Here is a 26,982-nt window from a genome sequence, read left to right as displayed (position 1 = left end):
TAAGCGTCTGCCTTCGGCTCAGGTCATGATCCCGGGGTCCTGGGATCGAGCCCCACATCGGGCTCCCTGCTCGGCGGGAAGCCTGCTTCTCCCTCTCCCACTTCCCCTGCTTGTGTTCCCTCTCTCGCTGTGTCTCTCTGTTCTATAAATAAATAAATAAAATCTTTAAGAAAAAAAAAACTTGATTCTTTTTCCCTTAACATTTGCTTACACACATCTGCATCACTTTAACAGCTGTACAGTATTCCATTGTGTGAGCATATTAGCTTAGTAATTGTCTAGTGTTAGACATTTGGTTGTTTCCAGTTTAGAATTATTTTAATTTTCATCTTTAAAGATCTCTCAAACTCCATCCTCACTAAGTGTCCGTCAGCAGAAAAACTGGTTTCCGTTCAACCTTGGTTAGCTGCCCAGCTCTGGGCTCTGTACCTACAGACTGAAAAAGATAGCCATGATTGTGCTAGGGGCTATCAAGCCCGTCCTGCATTTGCACTCGGTCCACACGCGCATGAGTTTTGTTTTAACGCCTATATCACATCCATTTTTAGATGGGATGGGGAAGGCAAGGCCATGACCGTCATCAGGAAACCACCAACAAAAATAGCCTTGAAAACACCTCCAAATGCCAGTAGTAAGAGCTGTTCTGCATGAATTTGAGACCCATTTTTTCAAAGGTATGTAAAAAAGTTTCAGAAATGCTTTTAGGAGAGGCCACAGAGCTTAAAGGGAAATCTCCCCATTGCAAATAAATAGTGCTCTGGGTTCAGATGATGAAATATGGGCAAGATAATACCCAAGACCATCTGGCTACACTGTTCAATCAACTGTAAAAATAGCTAAAGGATGCTGTCAGTACACTGAGAATAAGCTTAAAACGTGGATTATTTCTGCACTGGGCTGGGTAAATCAGGGTAAGGTTTTATTCGAGGGTAGTATCTTGTTTCATATTTTGATGTCAGTAACATGATGACAAGAAAGAGAAGATAATGCTTTTCAAGTTTCAGATGAAACAGAGCTGAAAGGAATTAGCAAGCAAGAGGAATCCGAATTAGGGATGCTGGGCAAAATTTATCTAAGATGAATATAAAATACTGCTTTTAAGTTAAAAATATATTCCCTCAAATATTTCCTAAACGCTTACTACACCGGACCTTCTGTAGACACTATACGAGTTGTTCAACTAAAAAGTGATTTTTTTTTTTTTTAAAGATGATCATTGTTTAACCCTCCGAGGTCATTAGAATGAATAAGTGTGCAGACTGAACACTCATCAAACTTCTCTGGGATACTTTTGCAACGTTTTGTTTTATTTTTTGCAACATTTTAAAAGAGAGAAAAGCGTAAGTGATGTACACTCATCAAAGAGAACTTAGGGTAATAAAACATTATCCACAATTTCACCAGCTTTCCATTATTAAGCACAAAATGTGTGATCAGAATGCAATGGGGTCTGATAAATACAGGAAAGAGAAGAATCATTGAAGAAATTGGGCATAGTAAGTCTGGAGAGAACAATCTAATTGTCCTGCAGACATTGGAGTTATTCTCGAGAAAATTAGGTATTTGGCATTGTTCCACATTAAAGGTAGCAAACTCAAGTGGCCACAAGAGCCTGTGCAGTAGGACAAGGTCACAGAGATAAGAGGGTCACAGAAGGACTAAGGAGAACCTGTCTAAAGTAAACAACCCCAATTCAACTCCATCTACTTGGGAAAACAAGCCCAGAGTTCCTAGAATATCTATTTACAAAAATTTTTTTTAAAGATTTATTTATTTATTTTAGAAAGAGAGGTGGTGGGGGAGGGATAGAGGGAGAGGGAAAGAGAGAATCCCAAGCAGACTCCCCGCTGAGCGTGGAGCCCAACGCAGGGCTCCATCTCAGGACCCTGGGATCACAACCTGAGCCAAAACCAGGAGTCAGATGCTTAACTGACTGAGCTACCCAGATGCCCCTAGAATGTCTGCTTTTAAAGAAAAGCTAGAAATCCAGATATTTTCATAATTGTCAATTTTTAAAATTTAAAAATTTTAAATGTTGACAACTTAGTAAAAATAAAAATTAGCATGGAGTACATGACCATCTCCCCTACCAGAAAAAAGAGGGAAAAAAAGCCCTCTAAACCCACTTGAGCACAGGCATGAGGCATAGTTTCTGACTTCTGCTGTCGAGGACAGAACTAAAAACAGCAGATGAAAGGCAGAGAGAGACGTTCCCCTTGCCAGAGAGGACGGCTGCTGGGAGAGTGGCCACATGCAACCGAGGAGGAATCAGGCAGAGCTGAGTGGCCTAAACTCCCCATCTAAGGATGGACTAAAATATCTCCTAACACTCCTCCAACTCTACAACTATTATTCCGTGACTTCAGAAAAGCTTTTCCCTTGTCAGCATCAGACACAAATATCAGCATCAGACACAAAAATACCCATTTCAAAGTCAGAACCCAAATAGAAAAAAAGTATCTGTTAACCAAATATGCATTATTTACATTAGGGGAGGAAAAAAGGTTTAAACAGCAGGAAAATGGGTAAGTAAATCATGGTATTTTATAAAACATGCAGCCCATTAAAAATGTCTACACAGGCTGTGTATGGAAGAACATTTGTGGGTGTCCCCTCTTTCCCATTAGAGGCTGTATGGTCACAGATGTAGTAAAATAAAGCATAGGGAAAAAATAAGGAATGGTATCCAATGTTACTGATGTTTGTCTACGGGATATAGGTCTTTGGGGAAAGCAAGCTTACTGTCCCTTCTCAGGTTCTGATGCTAATTATCACTGAAAACATCACTCATATAGCATTTGCAAAGATGGGAGGAGATGGTGAGAATTTTGTAAACTCTTAATTTTTTATGCTCCAATGTGAGAAAATCATGATGAAAAGAGCTCCTTCCAACACACATTGGACAGAATCTTACAATGTTTGTGTGCCTGACTCTTCCAGGCTCATGGTCATTTTGGGTGTTCTGCTGAATACGGTCTTTTATAAGACATATCCAATGACTGGCTTTTAAAACTAAAATGTGTTACAACCAGCTTCAAATAACCCACCTAAAAGCTACACTTCTGGACGTATTTTTTTTTTTCTTACTCTAACCAAATGAAAACACTACTTTCACACTGTGAGAGAATCACACTCAGCTCACAGGGTGTAATATGTACAACAACCCCCATGCCCTTAATACCAACTATACATAGGTATGTTTGCTTCAGTGACTGTGTTACCAAGAATTATAAGTTTCTGTAGAGCAAATAATCTACATGCCTTGAGGGCATCTTGACATATCAAATTGTTTTGAAATGCAAACTATTCCCTACAATAACTGCTGACTTGTGTTCATATCCTTCTGCTTTGGACTCTGGGTGAGTTTTACCTGTATTGATAAATATTCATATATAAACTTCCTGAATATTAGGAATTGTTAGAACTTGTAATAGTTGACTTTTTTTTTTTTTTTTTTTTGCTCTCTAGCAACACTCTCTTTTCTGATAAATACCAATCAATTTGGCGAAAGTTTGAAATGAAAAAGGAAAATTACTCACTTGGAAAGTAATCCATCAGGCCCTAAAGGTTTTATGAGGTATTTGTCCACTTGTTTGTCAAACAGATGATAGGGCAACCGCAGGCGTTTGGTGACGTTATGGAGGTTTAAGGCGTACAAAGTTAGATCTCCTTCTTTATACCTTGGGCTAAAAGCAAATAGATTAACTCCATAAAAATATTTATCTAATGTAAGCAATTAAAAACTCAATTACAAACATAATCATGGATACTAAGTATTAGTATGTGTAATGATGCTGGGCCTTCTTTTTATCCTCCTTTCGTGATTACAGTAGACAGCTGATGTGGTCCTATTTGAAAAAACTATTGTTCCTCACACTACCATTTGCTGGGTGAGGGCATTCTGAGATTTTTGCTGCTTTGCCAGGCTGAGCTGCTAGGAAGCTGGTCAGCCCAACCCTGTTCAAACATAGGAAGGTTAAATAATAAAAAGCGAATTTTGTGGGTTCCTAGGAATTCAAATTATAAACCATGTAAACAGGAGCTTTTCCTAGCCTTACGAAAAAACTAAAACAAATAAGAAAATTAGATCTATGGACACTTTTCAGAATTTCCATCCAAACCATTCTCCTACTTCCTAGTGGGTGCTCAGTATTTCAAGAGTTCCCACTCACCAGAAATCATGGTTGTCTTTATTTTGACTAGAATTATTATTTTATTATTTTTTTTAAAGATTTTATTTATTTATTTATTAGAGAGTGAGCGAGAGAGAAACAGCATGAGAGGGGAGAGGGTCAGAGGGAGAAGCAGGCTCCCCGCTGAGCCGGGAGCCTGTTGTGGGGCTCGATCCCAGGACTCCAGGATCATGACCTGAGCCGAAGGCAGTCGCTTAACCAACTGAGCCACCCAGGCGCCCGATTGACTAGAATTACTATTTTAGTATCATCCTATCAGGAAGAGCATATTACTGATTAAACTTGTTGCCTGGCAAAGGGTGTCTCACACACTTACTGGTTGACGTTCGTACAATGAAGGTACACTCGGAGTTTACTTCTGTCTGGACCTTTCACACTTGCCATAAACACACGGGTGCCCACCAATTTCTTGAACAGAAGAGATAGCCAGTAATCCTAGTTGTGGTGGTTGGGGAGAGAAGGAACAAAAATAGATCTTTTTTTTTAAGATTTTACTTATTTATTTGTCAGAGAGAGAGGGGTGGAGAGCACAAGCAGGGGGAGCGGCAGGCAGAGGGAGAAGCAGACTCCCCACTGAGCAGGGAGCCCGATGCGGGACTCGATCTCAGGACCCTGGGATCATGACCTGAGCTGAAGGCAGACGCTTAACGACTGAGCCACCCAGGCGTCCCCAAAAATAGATCTTCACTTATTTCTTTATTTAACAAAAACAGCGAGAGCAAATAGTCAATCCTACAAAGACAGTGACTGTTATTCTAGAATATTTAAATGGCCTACATCTTTTGATCCATGTTCCCACCGTGAATCTGAGAGCAATTTCTTGTTTGCTGCTTTTTATTATTGGAGGACTATATTTGCAAAATTCAGAGGGCCATGACCACTAGGAGATATATCTCAAGAATGTAATTCATTGCTGAGAGAGTTTAAATATCCTTTTTTGTCTATCATCCAAGAATTCAAAGCAAAGCTCAAAGCAGAACTTCTAGATATGCACATGTACACACTTACACACACACAAAAGCAAGTCTTACAATAAAACTTCTACCAGTTTAAGAGATTAAAATAATTTCTTTTTTTAAAGATTTTTAAAAGTTTTTAAGTAATCTTTACACTTAACAGGGGGCTCGAACCCACAACCACGAGATCGAGAGTCGCCCGCTCCACCAACTGAGTCAGCCAGGTGCCCCTAAAATAATTTATTTTAGAACCTTATAACCCCCCTTCCTGAATAAAGTAGTGGATTAGGCAATGGTCATTACTAGCTATCAAGGTAAAAAAAAAAAAGAGAGAGAGACAACCAGACATTATATGCCTCTTGTTGGAAGCATGTGACATCTCCTATAAATAATTATTGCAAAACAAAACACAAAACAAAAATCTAAATAAGCTCAAGCTTCTAGGTCTAACTGCCAGTTTACAAGAAACAGAGGAACATGCTAAAGGATAGCACAGGAATGAATTTAGCAAAATCCAGAACATGGGAAACACTATAGAACAAATTACCTGCTTTCTTTAATTAATAAATTCCACGGGACAAAAAGGGGGTGGGAGGGGAAACTTCAAGATTAATAGATTTAAGAGATATTTCACCCAAATGCAATATATGGATCTTGCTTGTATTCTGATGTGAACAAGCAAACTATTAAAAACACGTGAGACAATAAGGAAAATGTGGAACACCCACTGACGCAACATCTGATGATACGGAGGAATTACTGTCAGTATTTTACAGTATAATAGTATTTAGTGTTTGTATAAAGGAGATACATCCTGACTTACTTACTTAGGTGATACGATGCTACAGCTGAGATCTGCTTCAAAGGAATCCAGTGGGTGGGAGGTGAGGAGTGGGGAGGACTAGAGAGTAGACAGAAGTGGGGATTTATATGCTTTTCTCTCTACTTTGAAATTTTCCATAATAAAAAGTGTTTTTTTTTTTCAAAGAGCCCTACTCAGTGTATACCCCAACTCTTCCCTCTTCAGCTGAGGAAATGTAGACCCAACAGGGCAAACACGTTTTGTTTCTCTGTTTACATTCAAATTTTTCACTGGAGAGAAGAGTAGAATCAATTAAGCATTTATAAAGGAGATCTAACTTCAGTGTGGTTTGGTGACTGAGTGGAAAGCATTCAGGCCTCGGAGCCGGGATCTGTATGGGATTCTAGAATAACATGGAACAGCTGTGTGACTTCCCTTACCCAACCTTGTCTCCGTTTGAACGTCCTCATCTGAAAAATGGATCAAAGACACTGCCTTGCCAGCTTCCAGGATGGTTATGCAAATCCAGTAAGAAAAGACCTGTAGGGGTGCTTGGGTGACTCATTCAGTTGGGCTTCCGACTCTTGATTTCAGCTCAGGTCATGATCTGAGGGTCGTGAGATCAAGCCCTGCCTCGGCTCCTCGCTCAGCGTGGAGCCTGCCTAAGATTTTCTCTCCCCTTCTCTCTCTGCTCTTCCCTCCCCCACCCCCACATTCGCTCCCTCTCAAATAAATAAATAAAATCTTTAAGAAAATTAAATTAAATTAAATGTAAAAACCCCATACTACGTTCCAAGTGGCCCACATTAAAAACATTATTCTGCTTCTCAATTTCTTCTCTTGGGACACAAAAATATTAAAATGGATGGTCTCTAAGGTTTCTTCCAATTCATCATTCCACGGATTGGCTGCCTACTGAGAGTACTGAATTTCCTGAGAGGATTGACTCTTCATAGGAGCTTGGTACAAGGGGCACTCAGTATACTCCCGTCTCCTCACGGCAATGGGAAAATAACGATCACTTACAGGTAGAGGTTTGAAGTTTTCATCCACTAAGTGGTAGTTTCCGGCTCCGAAGAGCACTTGCCTCATCACCACTTCTATGCCCATTCTGGCCGACAGGCCCAATTTATCCAGCCACCTGGAATACAGTGAGGCCCAGCTCTCTTCAGGTTTGGAAAACAAAAAAACTCAATTCTAATTACACACTATTCTGAATGATTCATCTATGTGGGAGGAATTGACAGGAAACCAGAAAAGTGGTATTAATTATAAATAAGCCAATCAAATGAAATGGAGACTATCCTTCCCTTCACATGTTCCCACACTTGAGCATGATAATAAATCATAGAATATTATTAATATGCCATAGGAGTTCCTTTCAGGGTAAGAAAACTTCTACAAAGCAGAGTAGACAAATTTGTACCCTACAGGCACTCACTCTCCATCTTGCTGGATACCTTCCCCACCTCCCCACCCCCAGGCCCATGTGAGGAAGAAAAGGGTGAAGAAGAAAAGGCAGCTTGTAGTCACCAGTAGTAAAATGTGAAGTAAGTAGAATCACACCTCGACTTTCATGGCTATCTCCCTGCACCCCGTCCATCTTTGGCTAATGGCAAGACAAACATCTTTATTCTTAACTCTCCTCCTCATGCCCCCATGAGCAAAAAGGATTTGTTCTTTATTCTGGATTTACAAGAATGAGGGTAGGAGGGGAAAGAGAATTAAGTCCCAGTGTGAGGATACAGAACTATAGATTAAGAGTGTTAACGGAGTTACGGAATATAAGTAAACCAGTTGCTTAAAGCAATCAAGTTTGTGGTGGCTGGATGATGAGGGTGATTTAGTAAGTCTTTAAACTCATTGGTAGCTCCTCTGATGTGACCTCACGCTCTAAACTCCTTGGGAATCTATGAATAGAGCTTTATGTACACTAAGGATCCTTCTCAGACTCAAACCTCTAGATGCACTCATTTACGATCTCTCTCAGAAGAAGGAATCCTTGGCATATTTAGGGGCCAAAACTAAGGAACAGCACTTCTAAAGCAATTATTCATACAGTGATTAATTTGGAACACTCATTAAAGATGTCCAACAAACTTTAGTAAAACATGTTCTTGCAAAATCTGGCATGCATTTTGGGTCTCAGCCATAGAAACCGTCTTTGATCAGCTTTTGGGCTGATGAACTGTCTCAATAGAAGCTGTTTAATAAAAGGACAGGAGAATGTTGCAGCCTGATCCCCAAGGCAGTGCTGCTTCACTCACATAAAGCCAGCCGCAAAGGTGTTGGACAGCAAGGGTGCTCCACCCCCATACGCAGAGCTCGTTTCTCCTAACCAAACCTTCTTGTGGGGTCTGGTCTCCTCGACAACCTATGCAACAGGAGAGTCCCCGTTATATTTGCAAACAAGCTGACCAGCTATGGTATTGAAGATTAATGACATTCAAAACCTTGTATTCCCAGACCGATTTGTCCAATATAGTTACAAAATATGTCTGTGGTTATTTAGGTCTTGGGCAATTAACTTTTATTGGAATTCTAAGTGTGGAAGGAACTTAAGTCATCCCCTTCCTATGGCCTTGGAGAGTTAATGCTACCAAAAGGCTATTGGAAGTATTTTGAATTTTTAATCGATACACATGAATAAGACCTGATGCTGAGGGGGACTGAAGTGAGTAAGTGCCTGTTATCTAAAGAAAAACACATAAATGTATAGACATATAGAATTTAGAATTAGCTAGACTGCAAAAATAAAAACTCTGGATTTACAAAAGTCCCTCCTTATCCATGGTTTTGCCTTCTGCAGTACCAGTTACCTGCAGTTAACTGTGGTCTGGAAGCAGATGATCCTCCTTCTGACCTATCTTCATTAGGTCACTAGTAGCCTAATGCCACGTCACAACACATATGTCATTCCCCCCACTTCATCTGGTCACATATGCATTATACCATCTCACATCATCACAAGAAGAGTGAGTGCAGTCCAGTAAGGTATTTTGAGAGAGAGACCACATTCACCTAACTTTTATTATAGTATACTGTTATAATTGTTCTATTTTATACTATCGTTGTTATTCTCTTTCTGTGCCTAATTTATAAATTAAACTTTATCACAGGAATGTATGTATAGGAAAAAGTATATATATAGGGTTTGATATTATCTGTGGTTCCAAGCATCCACTGAGGGTCTTGGACCATATCCCCTAGAAAGAAAGGGGACCTCTCTCCATTAGGAAAAAAAAAAGACTATTACCTGAAAAATTTTTTGCACAGATGAAGTAAAAGTGTCCAACACATCAGGGTTTAGGAAATCTTCTTTGGTAGCAATTCGTCCATTCAAGTAGTAGCTAAATTATTCAGAAAATATTCAGAAAAAAATAGCGAACTGTGCTTTCTGCTTTTAAGTTAATTGGCTACCTTGCTCTCCTTTCTACCTCTTCCCACCCCTCTGTTATGTTAAAAAAAAAAAAAAAGGCAGAAGTTCTAGCAAGAAGAGACAAAGATGGAAGAGGATCAGTTATTCTGTCTTCTTTTTTAAAGATTTTATTTATTTATTTGACAGAGACAGAGCCCAAGCAGGGGGAGCGGCAGGCAGAGGCAGAAGCAGGCTCCCTGCTGAGCAGAGAGCCGGCCATGGGACTCACAAGGCCGTGGGACTCAATCCCAGGACCGCGGGATCATGACCTGAGCCGAAGGCAGACGCTTAACTGACTGAGCCTCCCAGGCATCCCTCAGTTACTGTGTCTTGAAAAGACATAGTCAGAAGTGCAGGTACTGGGGCGCCTGGGTGGCTCAGTCGTTAAGCATCTGCCTTCGGCTCAGGTCATGATCCCAGGGTCCTGGGATCGAGCCCCACATCGGGCTCCTTGCTCAGCGGGAAGCCTGCTTCTCCCTCTCCCACTCCCCCTGTTTGTGTTCCCTCTCTTGCTGTCTCTCTCTCTGTCAAAAAATAAATAAAATCTTTAAAAAAAAAAAAAGTGCAGGTACTTAGAGGTTACCTGGTCTTTGCCAAGCATATTGATTTTAGCTACTTATCTGCTCCACAATTTAAATGATAGTGTGCCTTGATCTTATAGAAACTACCACATCATTTAAAATAAAGTTTAAGTGTTTGTTTTATTAATATTAAAAGTCTAGTACACTGCTGCTTGAGATACTATTTGTTTCTTATTTGAACTATGTCAATTAGTAGTTGAATGGAAATGATTTTTTGAAAGCTAAGTAGTAAGGAAAACTAGCATTAGTTTCTTAGTACGAAGAGCAGGAGACATACTTACTGGTGCCATGTAAGTGAATCAATCACTTCACCCCCAGCCTTCAGGAAACTAGAAAAAAAAATCTGTTATGATCTTTACTTAATCCTCATACGCACAATATATGCATGGGAGTTCTATTGCCTAGAAATGGGCTGCTTACTGCCTTAGCATCAGGCAAACACAAACTTCCTAATTCTGATACAAATTATATTGTAGGTTCCATTGGCCCCAGATCCTTGGTATTCTGAACCAGTCAGCATTTGCTCTTTTGGTAAAACATATGCTTAGGTAGCAAATGGTTTAATAACAGGTGGACCATTGAGAATTCTCCACCAGAGAGAAGTATTCTTTTTAAGAAAAGTGGTTCTGCTTTTTCTAGTTCCTACCTTCTCAGTATCTTGAGAGTCTTTCCTCGAGGCTGGCCAACATCAGGACCATAGAGATTCGCAGTTTTGAAAGTGGTTTTTCCTAGAAGTTTATGCAACTTGACAAAATCTTCTCCTAACTGCAATCCATCGATGAAAATACCAGCCTTCTTACGGAAACTGTTAGGTTCTGAAAGACAGCAGTTCTGAAGGTAGTCACACACCTAGAAATTTTGTATTTGAAAGCAAACTTAAAAGCAGCATATAAAAGCAGGAAAATATTTCCCAGTTACAAAAACTTAGAATTCAGAGGCGAGAAAAGGAAAAGCCCTCACTATGAAGAAGTTATTTCAGTTAAACAGAAATGTAAATGGCGTAACTAAAGTGTAGGGGGTATTACAATGATTTGAAGTTAATAATGGGGATATTAAACTAATGGATATTTGAGGAATAGTCTATATCCAGTATTTAATAAACTGATTTACTTAAAAAGGACAAAAAGTTTGGGTGGGAGGGGAAGACACTGAAAAACCGATTTCTACAATGCCATTAAAAGCCTTATTGAGACTGTTTATTCACAAATTATCTGTGCAGGTGAGCCTGGAAGTGGCCACGCCGAAGACATGGGAGGGAGGCACAGAAGTGTTCAATCTACTTCCCCAAACACCTTGCCCAGGCTCTCCCTTGCTCCCTTCTCCTTCTTTCTGGAAAGCAGACCTCTCCTTTCCAAAAGGGGGCCCAAGGAGGAGGGAAACAGGATGGCATGGCTCTGTTATCTTACTCCGAAGAGCAGAAGGAGTTGGGGATGGGTACAGTAGAAAAGTAAGGAGGGAGGGATATATAGAGATGGGTAAGAACGGGTTCAGATGATCCATTATTCATGTGGTTGCCATTAAAGTTGTTCAGCATCTAGCCAAGATATGGTTCCCTCTGCCCCCATACTGTGTTCTGTGCTTCAGTTGCCAGTCACCCTTAGCAACCTCATCCCCAAATCTGCCTCTAGACATGACTGCACTACATGGCACTATATACATGTATCTTATTTCTTTGCTTGCTTTCTTGTCGGTCTGGCTCCCTTCCTCTAGAATGGAACTCCCAAGAAAGCAGGGACCTTGCTCTGGAGTCAGACTACCTGGGTTCAAATCCCAAGTCCTCCACTTGGTAGCCCAGCATCACACAGCTATTTAACTAACTTCTTTGTGCCTCTTTTGTCTTCCTTAGAAGGAAGGTCATAATTGTATCCGCCCCAGCGTGGTTATAAAGAGAAAATAATACTTACGGAATGCTCAGAACAGTGCCTGGAATGTAGTATGTGCCCATCATATTACTACACCTCATTGCCCATTTTAGTTTCGGTTCCATTGGCTCATGTGTGGAAAAAGCTCTATAAATATGCTTAAATGAATGTGGCTAATCATTAGTACTTTAGTTAGAATTTACAAGTTCTTTGCCAAAAAGTGAAGAAGGAAATCATCAGGAGCTGGCCCTGGGTAGTATTCTACACTAAGAACTTCTTGCTTAAGCGTATCGTGATGGTTGGGGGATGGAGTTGCTGAAATTAACCGACAAGTTGAGAAACAGAGAAAGACATGAAAGGGCAAAAGCAAAAGTGCCTGCTTCCCAGTGTTGCTGAGTCCAGCCCGCCAACCGTAATAGGTTTAAGCAATCCTGAAAATGTCAAGTGAGCCCAGGAGCTGTGGAAGTTTCTGGGTCCAACCAGTTGTCTTCAGCTCAAGTGTAACATAAACTAGGATTCACAATAGGTCCTAGGATATACAAAGGAGTGTTCTGACATAAGCAATTCCAAAAGTTGCACTGTTGAGCACTGGTACAAGTATGCTGAGCCAAAAGTATATTTGCTAATATTAAAAAGAATGTCATAAACAGTTACAACTAATGCCAAAGGGGAATCTCCTTACTAATGAAATGTCTCAGGGGCACTTACCATTGCCTAGTTCCCAAGAAATGTTATAATTCTTGGAAGAGCAATAGTCCAGGAGCAACTGAGCGTTAGAACTGTTCCACTGCAAATCTGCTGATCGTAGTAAGGCATTTAGCCCAAAGATCAAGTCCAGTCCTGAGCAATTTGCAAAAGTATACAGCATATCCACGGAGCTTTCTAAAAGAAAAATGTTGCAATTTAATGGCTAGGTCAGCACCACATAATGAAGGCCTCCAGATTTGTTCTCCAACGGATTACTATTTTCATTGTTAAACTGAAGGAATTACAGTCCTAATGAGTGACTATAATTAGACAGGCAAATTAAAACATTAAAATATTAAAAATTAATAGGACTTCATTTACTTCAGCTGTTGATTCAGCTTTCCACGCTGAACCACGTAAAGAACGAGAAGCTTTGGTCTGGCACTCTGGTTTCGTTCAAATGGCCTCAGGGGAATTCATGCCCAGGTCACACTGTCATTAGTCAACAGAAGCCACACTCTTCATAACTGAAACATCTCTGCTCACAAACTCAGTCACAGAATATTTTTGGTAAATTTCATTCTATTTAAAACAATTTTTGGGAAAATTCACGAATAGGGTTTGTTAATTTTAAATAAGTAAAATTTGACATTAAAAAATTGGCCTAAGGCTATAGATCTGTGGTTTCCAAACTAGGTGCCAAGACATCCTGGCAAGCCTCAAGAAATTCGCCACCTTGTTGTGAGATTTAGCAAAGGAAAATATAGACAACTAGTTAAGTTTGGACTTCAGATAAATGAGGAATAATTTTTTATTGCATGTCTATGCAATATTTGAGAAATACTTACAGTAAAAAAAAATTAGTTTATCTGAAATTCAAACTCAGCCAAGCAACCCTATTCACACAGGCACTACAGGATCCTTTAGATTTGCAAGGGAAATATCAACTCTGTTGGACGCGACAAGAACTATTACTAGTAAGTTTTTGGACTTAACTTAATAATTGAAACTCTTAGGTATTTACTTGGGGCTAGGTAAGATAAATTTAAAATTAAAACAATTGGGGTGCCTGGGTGGCTCAGTCGTTAAGCGTCTGCCTTTGGCTCAGGTCATGATCCCAGGGTCCTGGGATCGAGCCCCGCATCGGGCTCCCTGCTTGGCAGGAAGCCTGCTTCTCCCTCTCCCGCTCCCCCTGCTTGTGTTCCCTCTCTTGCTGTGTCTCTCTCTGTGTCAAATAAATAAACAAAATCTTAAAAAAAAAAAAATTAAAACAATTTAAACAATTACTGAGTCACTTAAGTGCCATAAAGGTCTGGGAACTTTTGAACTCAGCTTCTCTAACCATCAGCTAGTCCAAAATCACTTCTTGAGAGTAGCGACAATGTCAGTGTGAATATCATCTTCAAGTCAGGTATCGAATGCATAATGTCTGTAATTTTCATATATATTTAGAGTGGTTGAATAGAAATTCACTCTTGAACTTTCCTAGTTTAAAAAATTCTAAGTGAGGGCGCCTGGGTGGCTCAGTTGGTTAAGCAGCTGCCTTCGGCTCAGGTCATGATCCTGGAGTCCCGGGATCGAGTCCCGCATCGGGCTCCCTGCTCGGCAGGGAGTCTGCTTCTCCCTCTGACCCTCCCCCCTCTCATGTGCTCTCTCTCATTCTCTCTCAAATAAATAAATAAAATCTTTAAAAAAAAAAAAATTCTAAGTGAATTACTGGGTGAGCATAGCAGAGAAACCCTCAATTTAATATTGTCGGTAAAGGCTGAGGGGCAGGAACGTGTCTCGGGAGTTGTTTGAGGTGTCTTGGGCATTTGCTGTGTCACGCACGGCTGCAGAGCTGCCGTCTATCATCAGGGAGTTATGGGCAGCAGGGGTGGAAAAGCTCTCTGGAAAAGCCCAGCATTCCACTGGATCCTGAGCCACAGTTTGGGATGGCACAGAGCCTTGGGGATTGTTGAGTTCTCCCCAAACCTCCACCCTCATGTTTCCATGAGGAAGCTGCCACCCAAGGAAATGAAGTGCTTTGGCCAGTACGGCATAGCTACTTGGTGACAGTGCCATTACTAGGGCCTGTTGTTAAAGGGGTGACTCGAATGTCTCAGTCACAGCTCCATGTTAGACATACATATTGGAAAACCACGCTGTAGAAAGTTTCCTGGATCAGAAATCCTAAGACCTGAGCTCCAGGACCCAGTCTCCCACCTATAGACTGTATGAGTGAGGTGACCGCTTTACCTGGCATGAGCCTCAGCTATGGATCCACGATCCTGGAATTTGCACCATCATGTGCCTACTCACAAAACCGAGGTTGAAATGACATACGTGAAAAGCCTTTGTAAACCATAAAAAGCCTTTATCGGTATCAGGCACTGCCACCACCTCGTCCCTCAATGGCATTTGCAAAAAAACCTAGAACGCTTGCATTTCAGAGTATTTATTCAACTCATACTTGATTCTTTGTCTGTTTCATTTTTCCAAACGCACTTGGAATTTATATAGCTTAAAATTCTATTATATGCTTCCTACAACATAATAGTAACATCTCCTAGAATAAGGGCTGTATATTACTGAGTTAGAATCTACTCTTAAAAAAAAAAAACAAAAAAACCCAGTCAGCCTACTCTGTCCTCAAAATAAGAACAATAAGAAAACTCACAGCTAAGGGGCGCCTGGGTGGCTCAGTCGGTTAAGCGTCTGCTTTCGGTTCAGGTCATGATGTCAGGGTCCTGAGATCGAGTCCCGCATCAGGCCCTTGCTCAGTGGGGACCCTACTTCTCCCTCTGCCTGTCACTCCCCCTGCTTGTGCTTGCTCTCTCCCTCTCTCTGACAAATAAATAAAATTAAAAAGAAAACAAAAGAAAGGGGCGCCTGGGGGTCTCAGTCCTTAAGCGTCTGCCTTCGGCTCAGGTCATGATCCCAGGGTCCTGGGATCGAGTCCCACATCGGGCTCCCTGCTCCGCGGGAAGCCTGCTTCTCCCTCTCCCACTCCCCCTGCTTGTGTTCCCTCTCTCGCTGTGTCTCTCTCTGTCAAATAAATAAATAAAATCTTTAAAAAAATAAATAAATAAAACTCACAGCTAAGTATCCAATTCCCAATCAATACCCTTATTCTACGAGAGGGTGGAAAGATACCCGGGGCCGGATAATCTAAATGACACACTAGAATCAGCACTGATTCTTTCTCTGGCCTTATGCCATGTCTGTTTACATAAGGGTGTCCATTTCCAGTGTGGGACTGGGTGATGGAGGGGGAGGACTCAGGTGATGAGGAAGAGAGGTGGAGAAGACAGAGAGCAAAGAATTAGTTCATTAAGTAGAACTATTTGCATAAGGAAGTTCTTTTTGCAGTCACACCCGGAATTACATCTGTAACATTGCTTCCTCTACCTGCCTAAACAGGCTTACAGTTCGTAGTCTCATGACAAATGTTTTTGTCATCTTCTACTTAAGTGAAACCCACCATCCAATGGGTCCTGTAATTGGAAAACTTGCCTGTATCTTCTAGGACACCTGTGTTAAGGGTGTGGGCCACTGACTAAGCAATCAGTCGGTGCCATGATAGACACATTAAAGGACTGTCCTTGCCACCATAGACTTTTGCTATCTCTTCCCTTGGCCAATGCCAGCCCAAGTTCCTCAGGCATCACCAACCTTAGCCGTCAGTGCAGAACAATGTGTGGAAACACCTATAGGCTTCTGAGATACTTCCTACTATAATGAGTTGGTGCCCAGACTAAACACAGTGCATTCCTATCTATATGTTTCTAAGACATGCATGTTAAAACAAAGAATTTCAAACCAGGAGTCAAATGTTTCCAGATGCAAATAAACTATCCGTATTTGTTAAATATTTTAGCCAATAGGGTGGCTGCAGGTACAATGACCTAGTTATATAGTTAGTGAAGGAACTTTCTTCTGGTGGAGGAACTATGAAGGTCCTAGTCCCAGAGGCAGGGAAAGATGGTGGAAAACCTACCATCTTGATTCCAGAAAGATTGTGTGAGGTAGGAAACTGGTATAAACTGGTATAATGTTTAACATGAGGCAAAATAAAGTAGAAATCAATAGATTACCTAACACCATGGAGTCTTCTCTTAGCAGACCTATATCCTATTGATTTATTATAGGTGAGACCTACTGCTATGGGTCTCTTGTACTCTTGTCATTCCCTTCCTGGGATTGAGATGGCCCTGTGTTATGTCAAATTCCATTCAACCATAGATCATGTTATTAAAGTGTCAGAGTTGTTCCCCTACCCCCTTTAAAATGCAATAAGTAATTTAGAGGACTGCATTATCTATTAACATGTAAACTATTTTCTGATTTCTTATGTGTCACATCTTTTCTGTACCTTAGAAATAAAAAATACAAAAATAAAAATCCATTGGATACATTGACATCCAGATAATATCCAGTAAAATCTTTCAAAGATAAGTGATCTACTTCCAGTAATGTTCTCTTAGAAATGCCGAGTGACCCAAATTAACTACAAGATAATTTATTTATTTATTTATTTTTATTCTTATGTTAATCCCCATACATTACATCATTAGTTCTAGAAGGATAATTTATTTTTCAAAAATCAAAAGACAGTTGTAGAGTATCTGAGCAGGTTATTCCCTTAACTGAGATCTGGGGCAACATCATCCCTTAGTTGGGTCTAAAACATCAATTTTCAGATAAAAATATTTTTCATAGTTAAATGAGGACGGCTTGTTTCAGTTGTTTTAAAGCCCTGCATGACAACATCTTCCCATTTTGAAGACTGGATAACTGTTTCAGTGAATGGAAATAAATTCCTGGTTCGTCGAGCTAGTTCTATGTCTGCAAAGCCACAGAGGAAAGAAAAAGAGAGAGCTGCTTGATGGCCAACACTGTCTGGTATGACTCAGGCTTCCACTGCCTAATGGTACACCAACTCATAATTTAGGGGTTGCTTCTGGGAGGAGAGACGGAATGGATGATGAGGTGTGAATGGTTTTCACATCTTGCTCTTTTTTTTCCCCTAAAGATTTATTTTTATTTTTAAGTAATCTGTACACCTAGCATGGGGCTCGAACCCTCAACCCCGAGATCAAGAGTCGTAGGCTCAAAAAAAAAAAAAAGAGTCGTAGGCTCTACTGACTGAACTAGTCAAGCGCCCCCATTATTTACTCTTCATACTTTTAAACTTCACTTTTACACAAGGACTGTATCTGTGTCTTCCTTGACTTCCTAGTTCTTCAGAGCAGTAAAGGTCATTATTAGCTCGTGAATGATTTCTAGATTTCACTTCATGGCTAGTAGGCAAAGTCAGGTGAAGAAATGAGAAAAAACAAAACAAAACAGAAGTTTTAGGTTCCATTAACTCTTAACACAACTGCTATAGGGCTTACATGGTTCAAGCCCAAGTTCAAGCTATCCATGTATTTTGGGGGCTGGGACACCAGCAGGTGCCTTTCATCTCTTACTTGAGTAAGTGCTGTTCTTGAACTTTTTCTGATACTGTTCTCTGAGCAGCAATTGTTCCTGGAAGGGCCATTCCAACTGTAACCTTTTCTCTACATCAGAAGGGATGGATCCAGATTTGCACATATCTGCAAATGGAAGAAATAATTTAGAGGATCTATTTTCACAGTGGTAAGGTTGCAATCCCATACATTTATTTCATTACCTATTTATGTGCCTAAAGCAGTATAATTACATTTCTGGTATGAGATCAGAGAAAGATATATCCTGTTACACACGTCAAATTTGTGGGCTAACCAATCACCACACAAAAAACCACCAAAGGGCAGGTTTCCTAAGAAACACTGGACATACCCTGGACACAGATACACTGGACATGACTTCAGTTTATTTAACACTTCAGAAGGCTCCTCAGAAACTTAAAATTGCTAGAACCCCACCGAAGAAAACATAGTTCAATTCTCTTAAGATTCACTTTCAAAATACACAGGAGTTTGTTTCGCTGGACTCTATCTGCTTTGGGTTGATTTCCTCTTGCCATAATGGTGGGACAGGAACTGCTGACTTTTTTTTTTCCTTCAAATACGATATCCTCAAAGCTTCTGAGACCACAACATGGGCAATTGGAAAAGTCAACCACTATGCTTTCAGGCAGACCGGACATCTTTATCACAAGGGCAGCAGAGTTGTTGGGCGCTGGCTGCCAGGGCGTGCTGACCCGCCAACAACTTCCTTTCTGGGGAGCTGCACATTCTGGCTTTCTGGCAGCCGGTGCCTCATCCATCCCTGTGCTCAAAAAGTATGTTTGAGAGGCACTTGACACCTCCTCTCTCCCACCACATATACACACAGGATGAGGAAAACTGATGAGCAAAGGAGAGTTTCTGGTCTGAACTTGAGACCTTTCAAACACACATGACTGATGGGAATGGTCAAGTCTAAGCATAAATGATTCCAATATGTCACTTTAAGAGAATTCTCCTGCTTTTTTTCATTTTTTTCTAATTCCTCTTCTATCAATTTTGGCCCAATTACTGATTAACTGTTCTGGACACTTCCTACCTGAAGAAAATAGAAGGAAAATATGTAATATATGAAATAATGAAATATTATTCACTAATATATGCATGATGCATACATTATTATAATTCAACTATATATACACCGTATTTTTCATAATTGTTAGAATAATGATTTAACTTCCATTTGATGTCTGTAAAGTACTTATGAAAGACATAGGGCAAATCATCGGCACTCCCTAAGGCAGGTTGCTCAGGGGGAGCCAACAGACTTCCAAATATCAGAATCACCTGAGGAGCTTGCTAAACTCATAATCTAAGGTTGGAACACAGAATCCAAATATTCAAACTCACCCCAGGTGACTACGGGTAGTCAATAAAGTTTGACAGTCACTGCCCAATAAATCAAATCTTAAAATCCAGTCTAAGAAGCAGAGCATATCTCCACACCCTCTTGGTATACCTTCTATTCACATTCTATTTTCAGAATAAATGGGTTGCAATCCATTGCTTGTGTCTTCGGCTGGAAATACTCTTTTCAGTTTGACACATTTCTGCCCACATGCTCCCACTAAGCAGCTGTGTCCTTCAGCTACAATCATTGTTCTATTTACAGCACAATTAACTCTCAGTTACGCCCAGCACAATTTTTTGTGTGAGGTCTCACATTCCTGAAAACATCGGGAGGAGGAAACCTGCCCCCTACTTCCTCCTTTTGTGAGAGTGCCTCCATCGGGCAGCCGGGAGCCCTCGGTTTCTTACTGTTAGATGGCAGCCAGAACACTTCTCTGAGAATGCTCAAGACTGACTCAAGTGAATTAAAACATATTGTGAATCTTTAAAAAGTTCACCCTGGGGCGCCTGGGTGGCTCAGTTGGTTAAGCGACTGCCTTCGGCTCAGGTCATGATCCTGGAGTCCCGGGATCGAGTCCCATGTCGGGCTCCCTGCTCAGTGGGGGGGTCTGCTTCTCCCTCTGACCCTCTCCCCTCTCGTGCTCTCTGTCTCTCATTCTCTCTCTCAAATAAATTAAAAAAAAAAAAAAATCTTTAAAAAGTTCACCCTGGTTGACTTGAGACTGCCAGTAACTCCTCTCTTCAAAGGTCGGTTCTTTTTGGGGATCGAAAATGAGAAAGTCCGTCTTGGTGCCACCAAAACGCAGGTATGCCGGAGACAAACCTCTAGCCAAAGTGCGAAGCTTTGGAGAACTGTTAGAAGACAAGCAAGAAATTAAAAGTATGTTTTCCAGGACACTCCAGTCTAACATGTTTACTCTTGAGGTGGACCTATTTCTTAATATGTAGCTGTACGGGGCTTGGAGGGAGAAGTCCTATTGCTATAACGGGGAAGTCTTCTCAGTCGGAATCTTTCTAAGTGCAAGGTTGCACATCTAGGCGCCTGCAGGCAACTTGGAGCTCTGACTCTGGCAAGAACTTATATTTTAATTTGACAAGTAGGACAGTGTTCAGTACTTTCAAAAGACTCATAACCTTTTATGATTGATGGAGGAAAAGAGGTTAAGAAAGTGGGCACATAGGAAAGATGACTCTGTTTCTTTGAAAAATAGATTGTCTTCAAAAATGTATGTTCTCGGGGCCCCTGGGTGGCTCAGTAGGTTAAGCATCGGACTCTTGATTTTGACTTGGTCATGATCTCGGGGTCTTGGCATGGCCCCACGTCAGGCTCCACACTCATCAGGGAGTCTGCTGCTTGGGATTCTCTCCCTCTGCTCCCCACACTTGTGCTCATGCTCTCTCTAAAATAAATAAATCTTGGGGCGCCTGGGTGGCTCAGTCAGTTAAATGTCTGCCTTTGGCTCAGGTCATGATCCCAGGGTCCTAGGATGGAGCCCTGCATCGTCAGGCTCCTTGCTCAGCAGGGAGTCTGCTTCTCCCTCTCTTCCCTGCTCGTGTTCTCTCTCTCTCAAATAAATAAATAATCTAAAAAAATTATAAAATAAATCTTTTTAAAAATGTAAAAAAAAAAGTTTATGTTCTCAGATAAGTTCATAAATGAGTTAGGATTCTTCCTCTTCTCCCTAACTCTGGCTTTCAAGGAAAACCATCCTTCTAAATTTAAGCCAAATGAATTAGAATTAGATAAGATTCTAATTCCTATCATCAACAACTCTAATTTGAGCAATTCTAAATGCGTATCTCATCAAGTCAAAAATGCTGCTGGTAGGTGCCTATTATTGCTCAGAATGGCACCAAATGCTCTAGAATGGAATCAGAATGCTTTACAATCCCTTCCTTAAAAAGATGAAGATGTCATGAATATTTAAATGAACAAAATGAAGATACCAGAAGACACAGGTAACGGGGACACCTGCCATACATTTCTGAAGTCTCATACATGTGATCCTGGCCACACTATTCTCTGAATTCTCTTAAAACACGTAAAACCAATGCCGTATAGTTCTTTGGAATGGTCCAATTAATTAGCTTCCATGTGGGTTCTTTCACATTGGAAAATCATTCCAGGAGGACTAACTGGCAATATGTCTTAACATCTGAGGAATTAGAGACCTGACCTAAAATTTAAAATTTTAAAATCTAAAATTTTAGGATACTGCTGAACTATATATACTGCTATGTAAAATGTTCTAAAGATGACTTTATTTATGCTTAAGAAAGAGAACTTAAAAGATGGAAATAGACCAAAGGATAAGTCTTCTGCCTTAAAAAACTCCAGCAATTCCTCCTCACCATTCTTTTGTTTGTTGGTAACTTACTGTACTACCTAGGCATTTTTGCCTTCATGATCCTCTTCCTCCATTAAAAAAATATATATATATATTTAAATTTATATGTCATGATGATATTTCTATAAAGACAAACATGTGAATATTATATATTAAAACATTTTCTTTGACCTAAAAGTTCATTTTCTTTGGATCTTGCAAGAAGTTAAAAGATTTTAGAAGTTAGAAGATTTTCATGGGCCCCTAAGTGCGGAAACACAGCACAAAGTGAGGCTTCAGAAATGTTATTGGCCTGGGATTCGGCGTTGACTGAAACACCGGGCAGCACCAAAGAATGCCAGGAAGGACGGTCTGTGCTGCGAAATCCTCACAACCACTTGAAAATAAAGGGAGATGCTAACTGGAACTAAGTAAGGATTCAGAAGAAAGCCATTTCCACTTTGCTACAAACCCAAACAAAAATAAGCGGTAGGGAGGGCAAGAGAGCGCTGTTGTTTGATGGGCACAGAGTTTCCTTTTGGGAAGATGAGAAAGTTCCAAGATGGGCGGTGGTGATGGTTGCAGTGTGAGTATACTTAATGCCACCGAACTACACTACACACTTAAAACAGTTAAATGGTAAGTTTTATGTTTGGTGTCTTTTACCACAATTAAAAGAAGCTGCAGACAGGAGCGCCTGGGTGGCTCAGTCGGTTAAGCCGCTGCCTTCGGCTCGGGTCATGATCCCGGGGTCCCGGGATCGAGCCCCGCATCGGGCTCCCCGCTCGGCGGGGAGCCTGCTTCTCCCTCTTCCTCTGCCCCTCCCTTGCTTGTCCTCACTCTCTCTCCCTCTCTCTCTCTCTCAGGTAAATAAATAAAATCTTTAAAAAAATAAAAAATAGGGGCGCCTGGGTGGCTCAGTCGTTAAGCGTCTGCCTTCGGCTCAGGTCATGATCCCGGGGTCCTGGGATCGAGCCCCGCGTCGGGCTCCCTGCTCAGCGGGGAGCCTACTTCTCCCTCTCCCTCTGCCTGCCTCTCTGCCTACTTGTTCTCTCTCTCTCTCTGTCAAATAAATGAATAAAATCTTTAAAAAAAAAAAAAAGAAGAAGCTGCAGACAGGTGTGATTTCAACAATGAAAATAATATATATACAAGGTGATAACAGGGGTCATTCTATGTACTGAGATGGATGGTAGACTCTCTTCTGTATTTTATAAGTGTTCCATAATGAGCATATGACATTTTAATTTATACAAGGTGGTTTTATTTTTTAAGGATAAGCAAAGAAACCAAAATTTAGGAAGGGAGACATAGCCATCCGTTAATCAATAAATATTCACGGCAGGCCCACTCTGCCAGGCATTATGCTAGTTGCAGGGGATACAATAGGAAACAAGACAGAGAGAGCTGCTGTTCTCATATAATTTACAATCTTGCATATATATATATATTTATACATACATATTTAAGGATTTATTATTTATTTATTTGAGGGAGAGAGAGAGACAGACAGCTTGCACAAGCGGGGAAGGGGCAGAAGGAGAGAGAGAAGCCCAAGCAGACTCCCTGCTCAGCACGGGGCCTGGATTGGGGAGGGAGGAGTGTTCGATCCCATGACCCTGAGATCATGACCTGAGCTGAAATCAAGAGTTGGACACTCAACTGACAGAGCCACCCAGGTGCCCCAAGTGCATACACATGTATTTAAACAGGTATATAGGCAATTCCAAAACAGTGCTATGAGAACACACAATGGGGATCCTAACCCAAACTCTGGGCTGGGGGTAGGGTGTGGTTAGAGGGTTTTGGGGGAAGTAGCTTCACCGTTTGACATTCAAAAGGAATAAATCTTATCCAGGTCAAAGATACTGAGGTGGGACTGAAGGAAGCGTTCTAGGTGTAGGGAAATGTCCGCAAAGGCAGAGGTAGGAGAGAATATGGCACCAATGAAGAGCTAACAGATGTGGTTAGAGCCTACAGACTGGGGGCAGGGAGAGGGTGGACTATAGAGGCTAATAGCCGCACCATGGAGGGACTGGGAGCCACCATGTCCTGGAATCCAACTTTGTATGAGGGCAGTTTAGAGCTATGGAAGGATTTAGAGGAGTGAAAAGGCCTCACCAGACTTCTATTTTAGAAGGGAATCTCAGGCTGCAGTGTAAATAACTGAATACAAGGACCAAGACTGTGGTCACATTAACATAAACAAGAAGTGATAGGTTGAGATAGGGTAACAGCCCTAGGGATGGAGAGAGGTGGGTAAATTCAAGACACCTGTGGAGGTAGAAATCCTGGATTTTGTGTTTAATTGGATATTACAGAAGAGTCAAGGATTACCCCCTGGGAAGCATCTTGGAAGATGGTAATATTTGCTGAGATGAAGAATAGGTGATAGACTGGAGATGGGGATGAGGGCAGGGGGAGAGGCTCAGTTTTGTAGAGTTGGAAATGTTAAAGCAACACCAAAAAACATATTTCCATCTGGCCCTTGGCCATGTGTAATGGACAAGCTGAGGGACACATCCAGGTGAGATGCAGAATGGAGAGTCCTCGGTTTAAACGTCAGTGACTGGTAACCCCCAGGCCACGGGTGCAGATACACGGCCCCACAACTAATACAAGGAGCTTCCTCAGAGTCACTTCAGGCTGGCTCTGTCCCCCTGCCTTCGGTCAGGCATTGATTCCAGCCCTTGGCATTTTGACTGTGTTTGATGATAGAGGAAGCTCCTTTAGATTTTTTGTGTAGCTGGTACCAGAGACTGGTGCTCTCTGAGAAACAGAAGGAAAACTAGCACCATGTAGAAGGAGCTCAAGATACCTCAAGATACATATCTGCGCACAGCCTGGGTCAGATGCCTGAGTCCCGAGCCTACCTCCCAGAGATAGTGACTATACTACCTCAGGTCACTCTCAGTCACATTACCCTGCTTTGACTTTCTTCAAATCCTTCACCATTCTCTGAAATCAGCTTCCGGCTTGGTTTACGGTCTATCTCCCCTCCACGCCATGTAAGCTCTCACCTGTCTGGCTCATCAGAATCTCCTTAGCACCTAGACAAGTGCCGGGCAGACAGCTGGTGCGCTCAATAAATATTGGTTAAGTGAATGAACAAGTGAGTCCACCCTGACGAAAGGGCAGGTGGGGCCAGAGAAAGATTGTTTTCTGAACGCAATTAAAACCCAATGCTATGGCTCCTGCCAAGTAAAGGAAATCCCGTGTTTCAAAAGTATCCGTAGTAAAGATCGTTTTATTTGTCTCCTTTGCCAGGGAACACTTTCTTGTTTTGAGAATACAATATTGATGCCCTCTGACAAAAACCAGATTTTAAACAGCTGCAAAACATGTCATAAAAATAAAACTGATCAAAGGTATACTATTTCTATCATATACGGGGGAGGGGAAAAAAAAGGTGGTGGTTGGGGGGGATCTACCACCACCGCAGTGATATGGAAATAAACCAAAAAGCCCCACGTCAAAGCAGCTGCAGATATTTCACTTCCGGAGCAGTTTGTGAGGGGAAAGCAAAGTCTGCAGGTATTTTTATTTTACCTTCCGTGTAAAAATAAGCTGCTTATCTCTGCCACCAAATCGGAGGTGTACGGGAGCCAGCTTGTACAGGCTCCTATCAGCTGTGAGAGCCAGTTGTTATATTTTGAGAACAAGTTGTTAAACCATTGGCAGTTTGAAATCAGCCGCGGTGGGAATATTTATACCACAGAAATCAGAAAAGAAAAAAACCCCACAAAAAACCAACAGCCCATAAATTACATAGGGCATGAATTCAAGCCATGGAAGCCAGTGAGACCACTCAGGAGATTATGTGAAAAGAAGGCCCAAGTCAGAAGTCTGAGGAACATCAAACATTAAGACAAGCTAAAGAAAGAGGAGAAGTGTTAAAGAGGTGGGGGAACCCGCAGGAACGGAAGCAACATAGACCTGAAAGGATGAGAAGGTTTCATTGTCAACCTCGCCAAATGCTTCCAAGAGACTCCAGAATCAAAGTACCACAGACCAGTGCCTTAAACATGGAAATGTACTCTCTTCTGGGTGTGGAGGCTAGAAATCTGAAATCAAGGGGTCCGGCAAGGCCGTGCTCCCTCTGCAGTGACCAGGGAAGGATCCGTTCCAGGTTCCCTCCCAGCTTCTGGTGGTTCCCTGCAGCCCAGGAACCACCGCTGCAACTCCAGTCTCCACACAGCCTTCTCCCTGTGTGCATATCCGTCTCCACATTTCCTCTTTCTGTAAGGACATCAGTCAGAATGGATTAGGGCCCCCTCCATTCCACTACAACTAGTTCTTTTTTTTTTTTAAGACTATGTATTTATTTGACAGAGAGAGACACCGCGAGAGAGGGAACACAAGCAGGGAGAATGGGAGAGGTAGAAGCAGGCTTCCCGCCGAGCAGGGAGCCTGATGTGGGGCTCGATCCCAGGATCCTGGGACCATGACCTGAGCCGAAGGCAGATGCTTAATGACTGAGCCACCCAGGCGCCCCTCACTCCAACTAGTCGTTAACTAATTGTATCTGCAATGGCACTATTTCCAAATAAGCTCACACGCTGAGGTATAGGGGTTACAACTTCAGTGTATGAATTGTGGGGGCAATACCCAGGAATTCAACCCATGATGGACACCAAATAAGATACAAACACAAAGGTGTTCATTGGATTTTGTAATAAAAGGTCACTGGTGATGTTGGAGAGATGGATTTTATGACACAACGATAGGGACATCGTGAGGGTGGATCAAGGAAGAAGTGGCCAGTAAGGAAGGCCGCCAAGGGGAGGAGAGGGAGAGGGGAGAGCACGTTTGAGACGGGAAAGACCTGAGGATGTTTCCACGCTGTGAGGAAGGACCCAGTCAAAAGGGAGGTTAAAGACAAGGGAGAGGGGAGCCTGCGTGGCTCAGTTGGTTGGGCGACTGCCTTCGGCTCAGGTCACGATCCTGGAGTCCTGGGATCGAGTCCCACATCGGACTCCCTGCTCGGCGGGGGGTCTGCTTCTCCCTCTGCCCTCTTCCCTCTCGTGCTCTCTGTCTCTCATTCTCTCTCTCTCAAATAAATAAATAAAATCTTAAAAAAAAAAAAAAAGACAAGGGAGAGAAGAGATGACTGACAGAGCAAAGTCCTTGGGGAGGCAGCAGGAGACAGAGAGGAGAGAGGCACTACTGGCCTGAGGAGAGAGAAAGGAAGAAAGCTAGACGTGGCCATGGTATGTGTGCAGGTTTGGTGGCTAGAAGAAAAGGAAGTTGTCCAGTGACTTCATTTTCTTTGGGAAAAAGAAACGTGGTCATAGCCTCAGAGTGGTGAGGTGGAGGTAGGATCGGAGCTTTA

The 26,982-nt window shown here is 41.8% G+C and overlaps 1 protein-coding gene across 1 annotated transcript in view; it reads right to left on the bottom strand.

Annotated features, from left to right (window-relative positions):
• The window catches only part of HPSE (heparanase), a 37,075-nt gene that overhangs the window by 3,024 nt on the left and 7,069 nt on the right, over positions 1-26,982 (bottom strand). The window contains exons 2-11 of the mRNA XM_081812210.1: positions 20,030-20,175; positions 17,953-18,078; positions 12,521-12,694; positions 10,597-10,765; positions 10,232-10,279; positions 9,208-9,301; positions 8,219-8,325; positions 6,978-7,092; positions 4,510-4,628; positions 3,540-3,686 (exon numbers count right to left, since the gene is read on the bottom strand). Coding sequence (XP_081668336.1) covers positions 3,540-3,686; positions 4,510-4,628; positions 6,978-7,092; positions 8,219-8,325; positions 9,208-9,301; positions 10,232-10,279; positions 10,597-10,765; positions 12,521-12,694; positions 17,953-18,078; positions 20,030-20,175 — 1,245 coding nt within the window. The remainder of the gene's footprint in view (positions 1-3,539; positions 3,687-4,509; positions 4,629-6,977; positions 7,093-8,218; positions 8,326-9,207; positions 9,302-10,231; positions 10,280-10,596; positions 10,766-12,520; positions 12,695-17,952; positions 18,079-20,029; positions 20,176-26,982) is intronic.

The sequence above is a fragment of the Leptonychotes weddellii genome, chromosome 2 (genome assembly GCF_054177405.1).
Source record: "Leptonychotes weddellii isolate Sample4059 chromosome 2, ASM5417740v2, whole genome shotgun sequence".
Taxonomy (NCBI): domain Eukaryota; kingdom Metazoa; phylum Chordata; class Mammalia; order Carnivora; family Phocidae; genus Leptonychotes; species Leptonychotes weddellii.
Note: the sequence above shows the minus strand (reverse complement) of the source record. Positions and strands in the feature narration are given on the sequence as shown.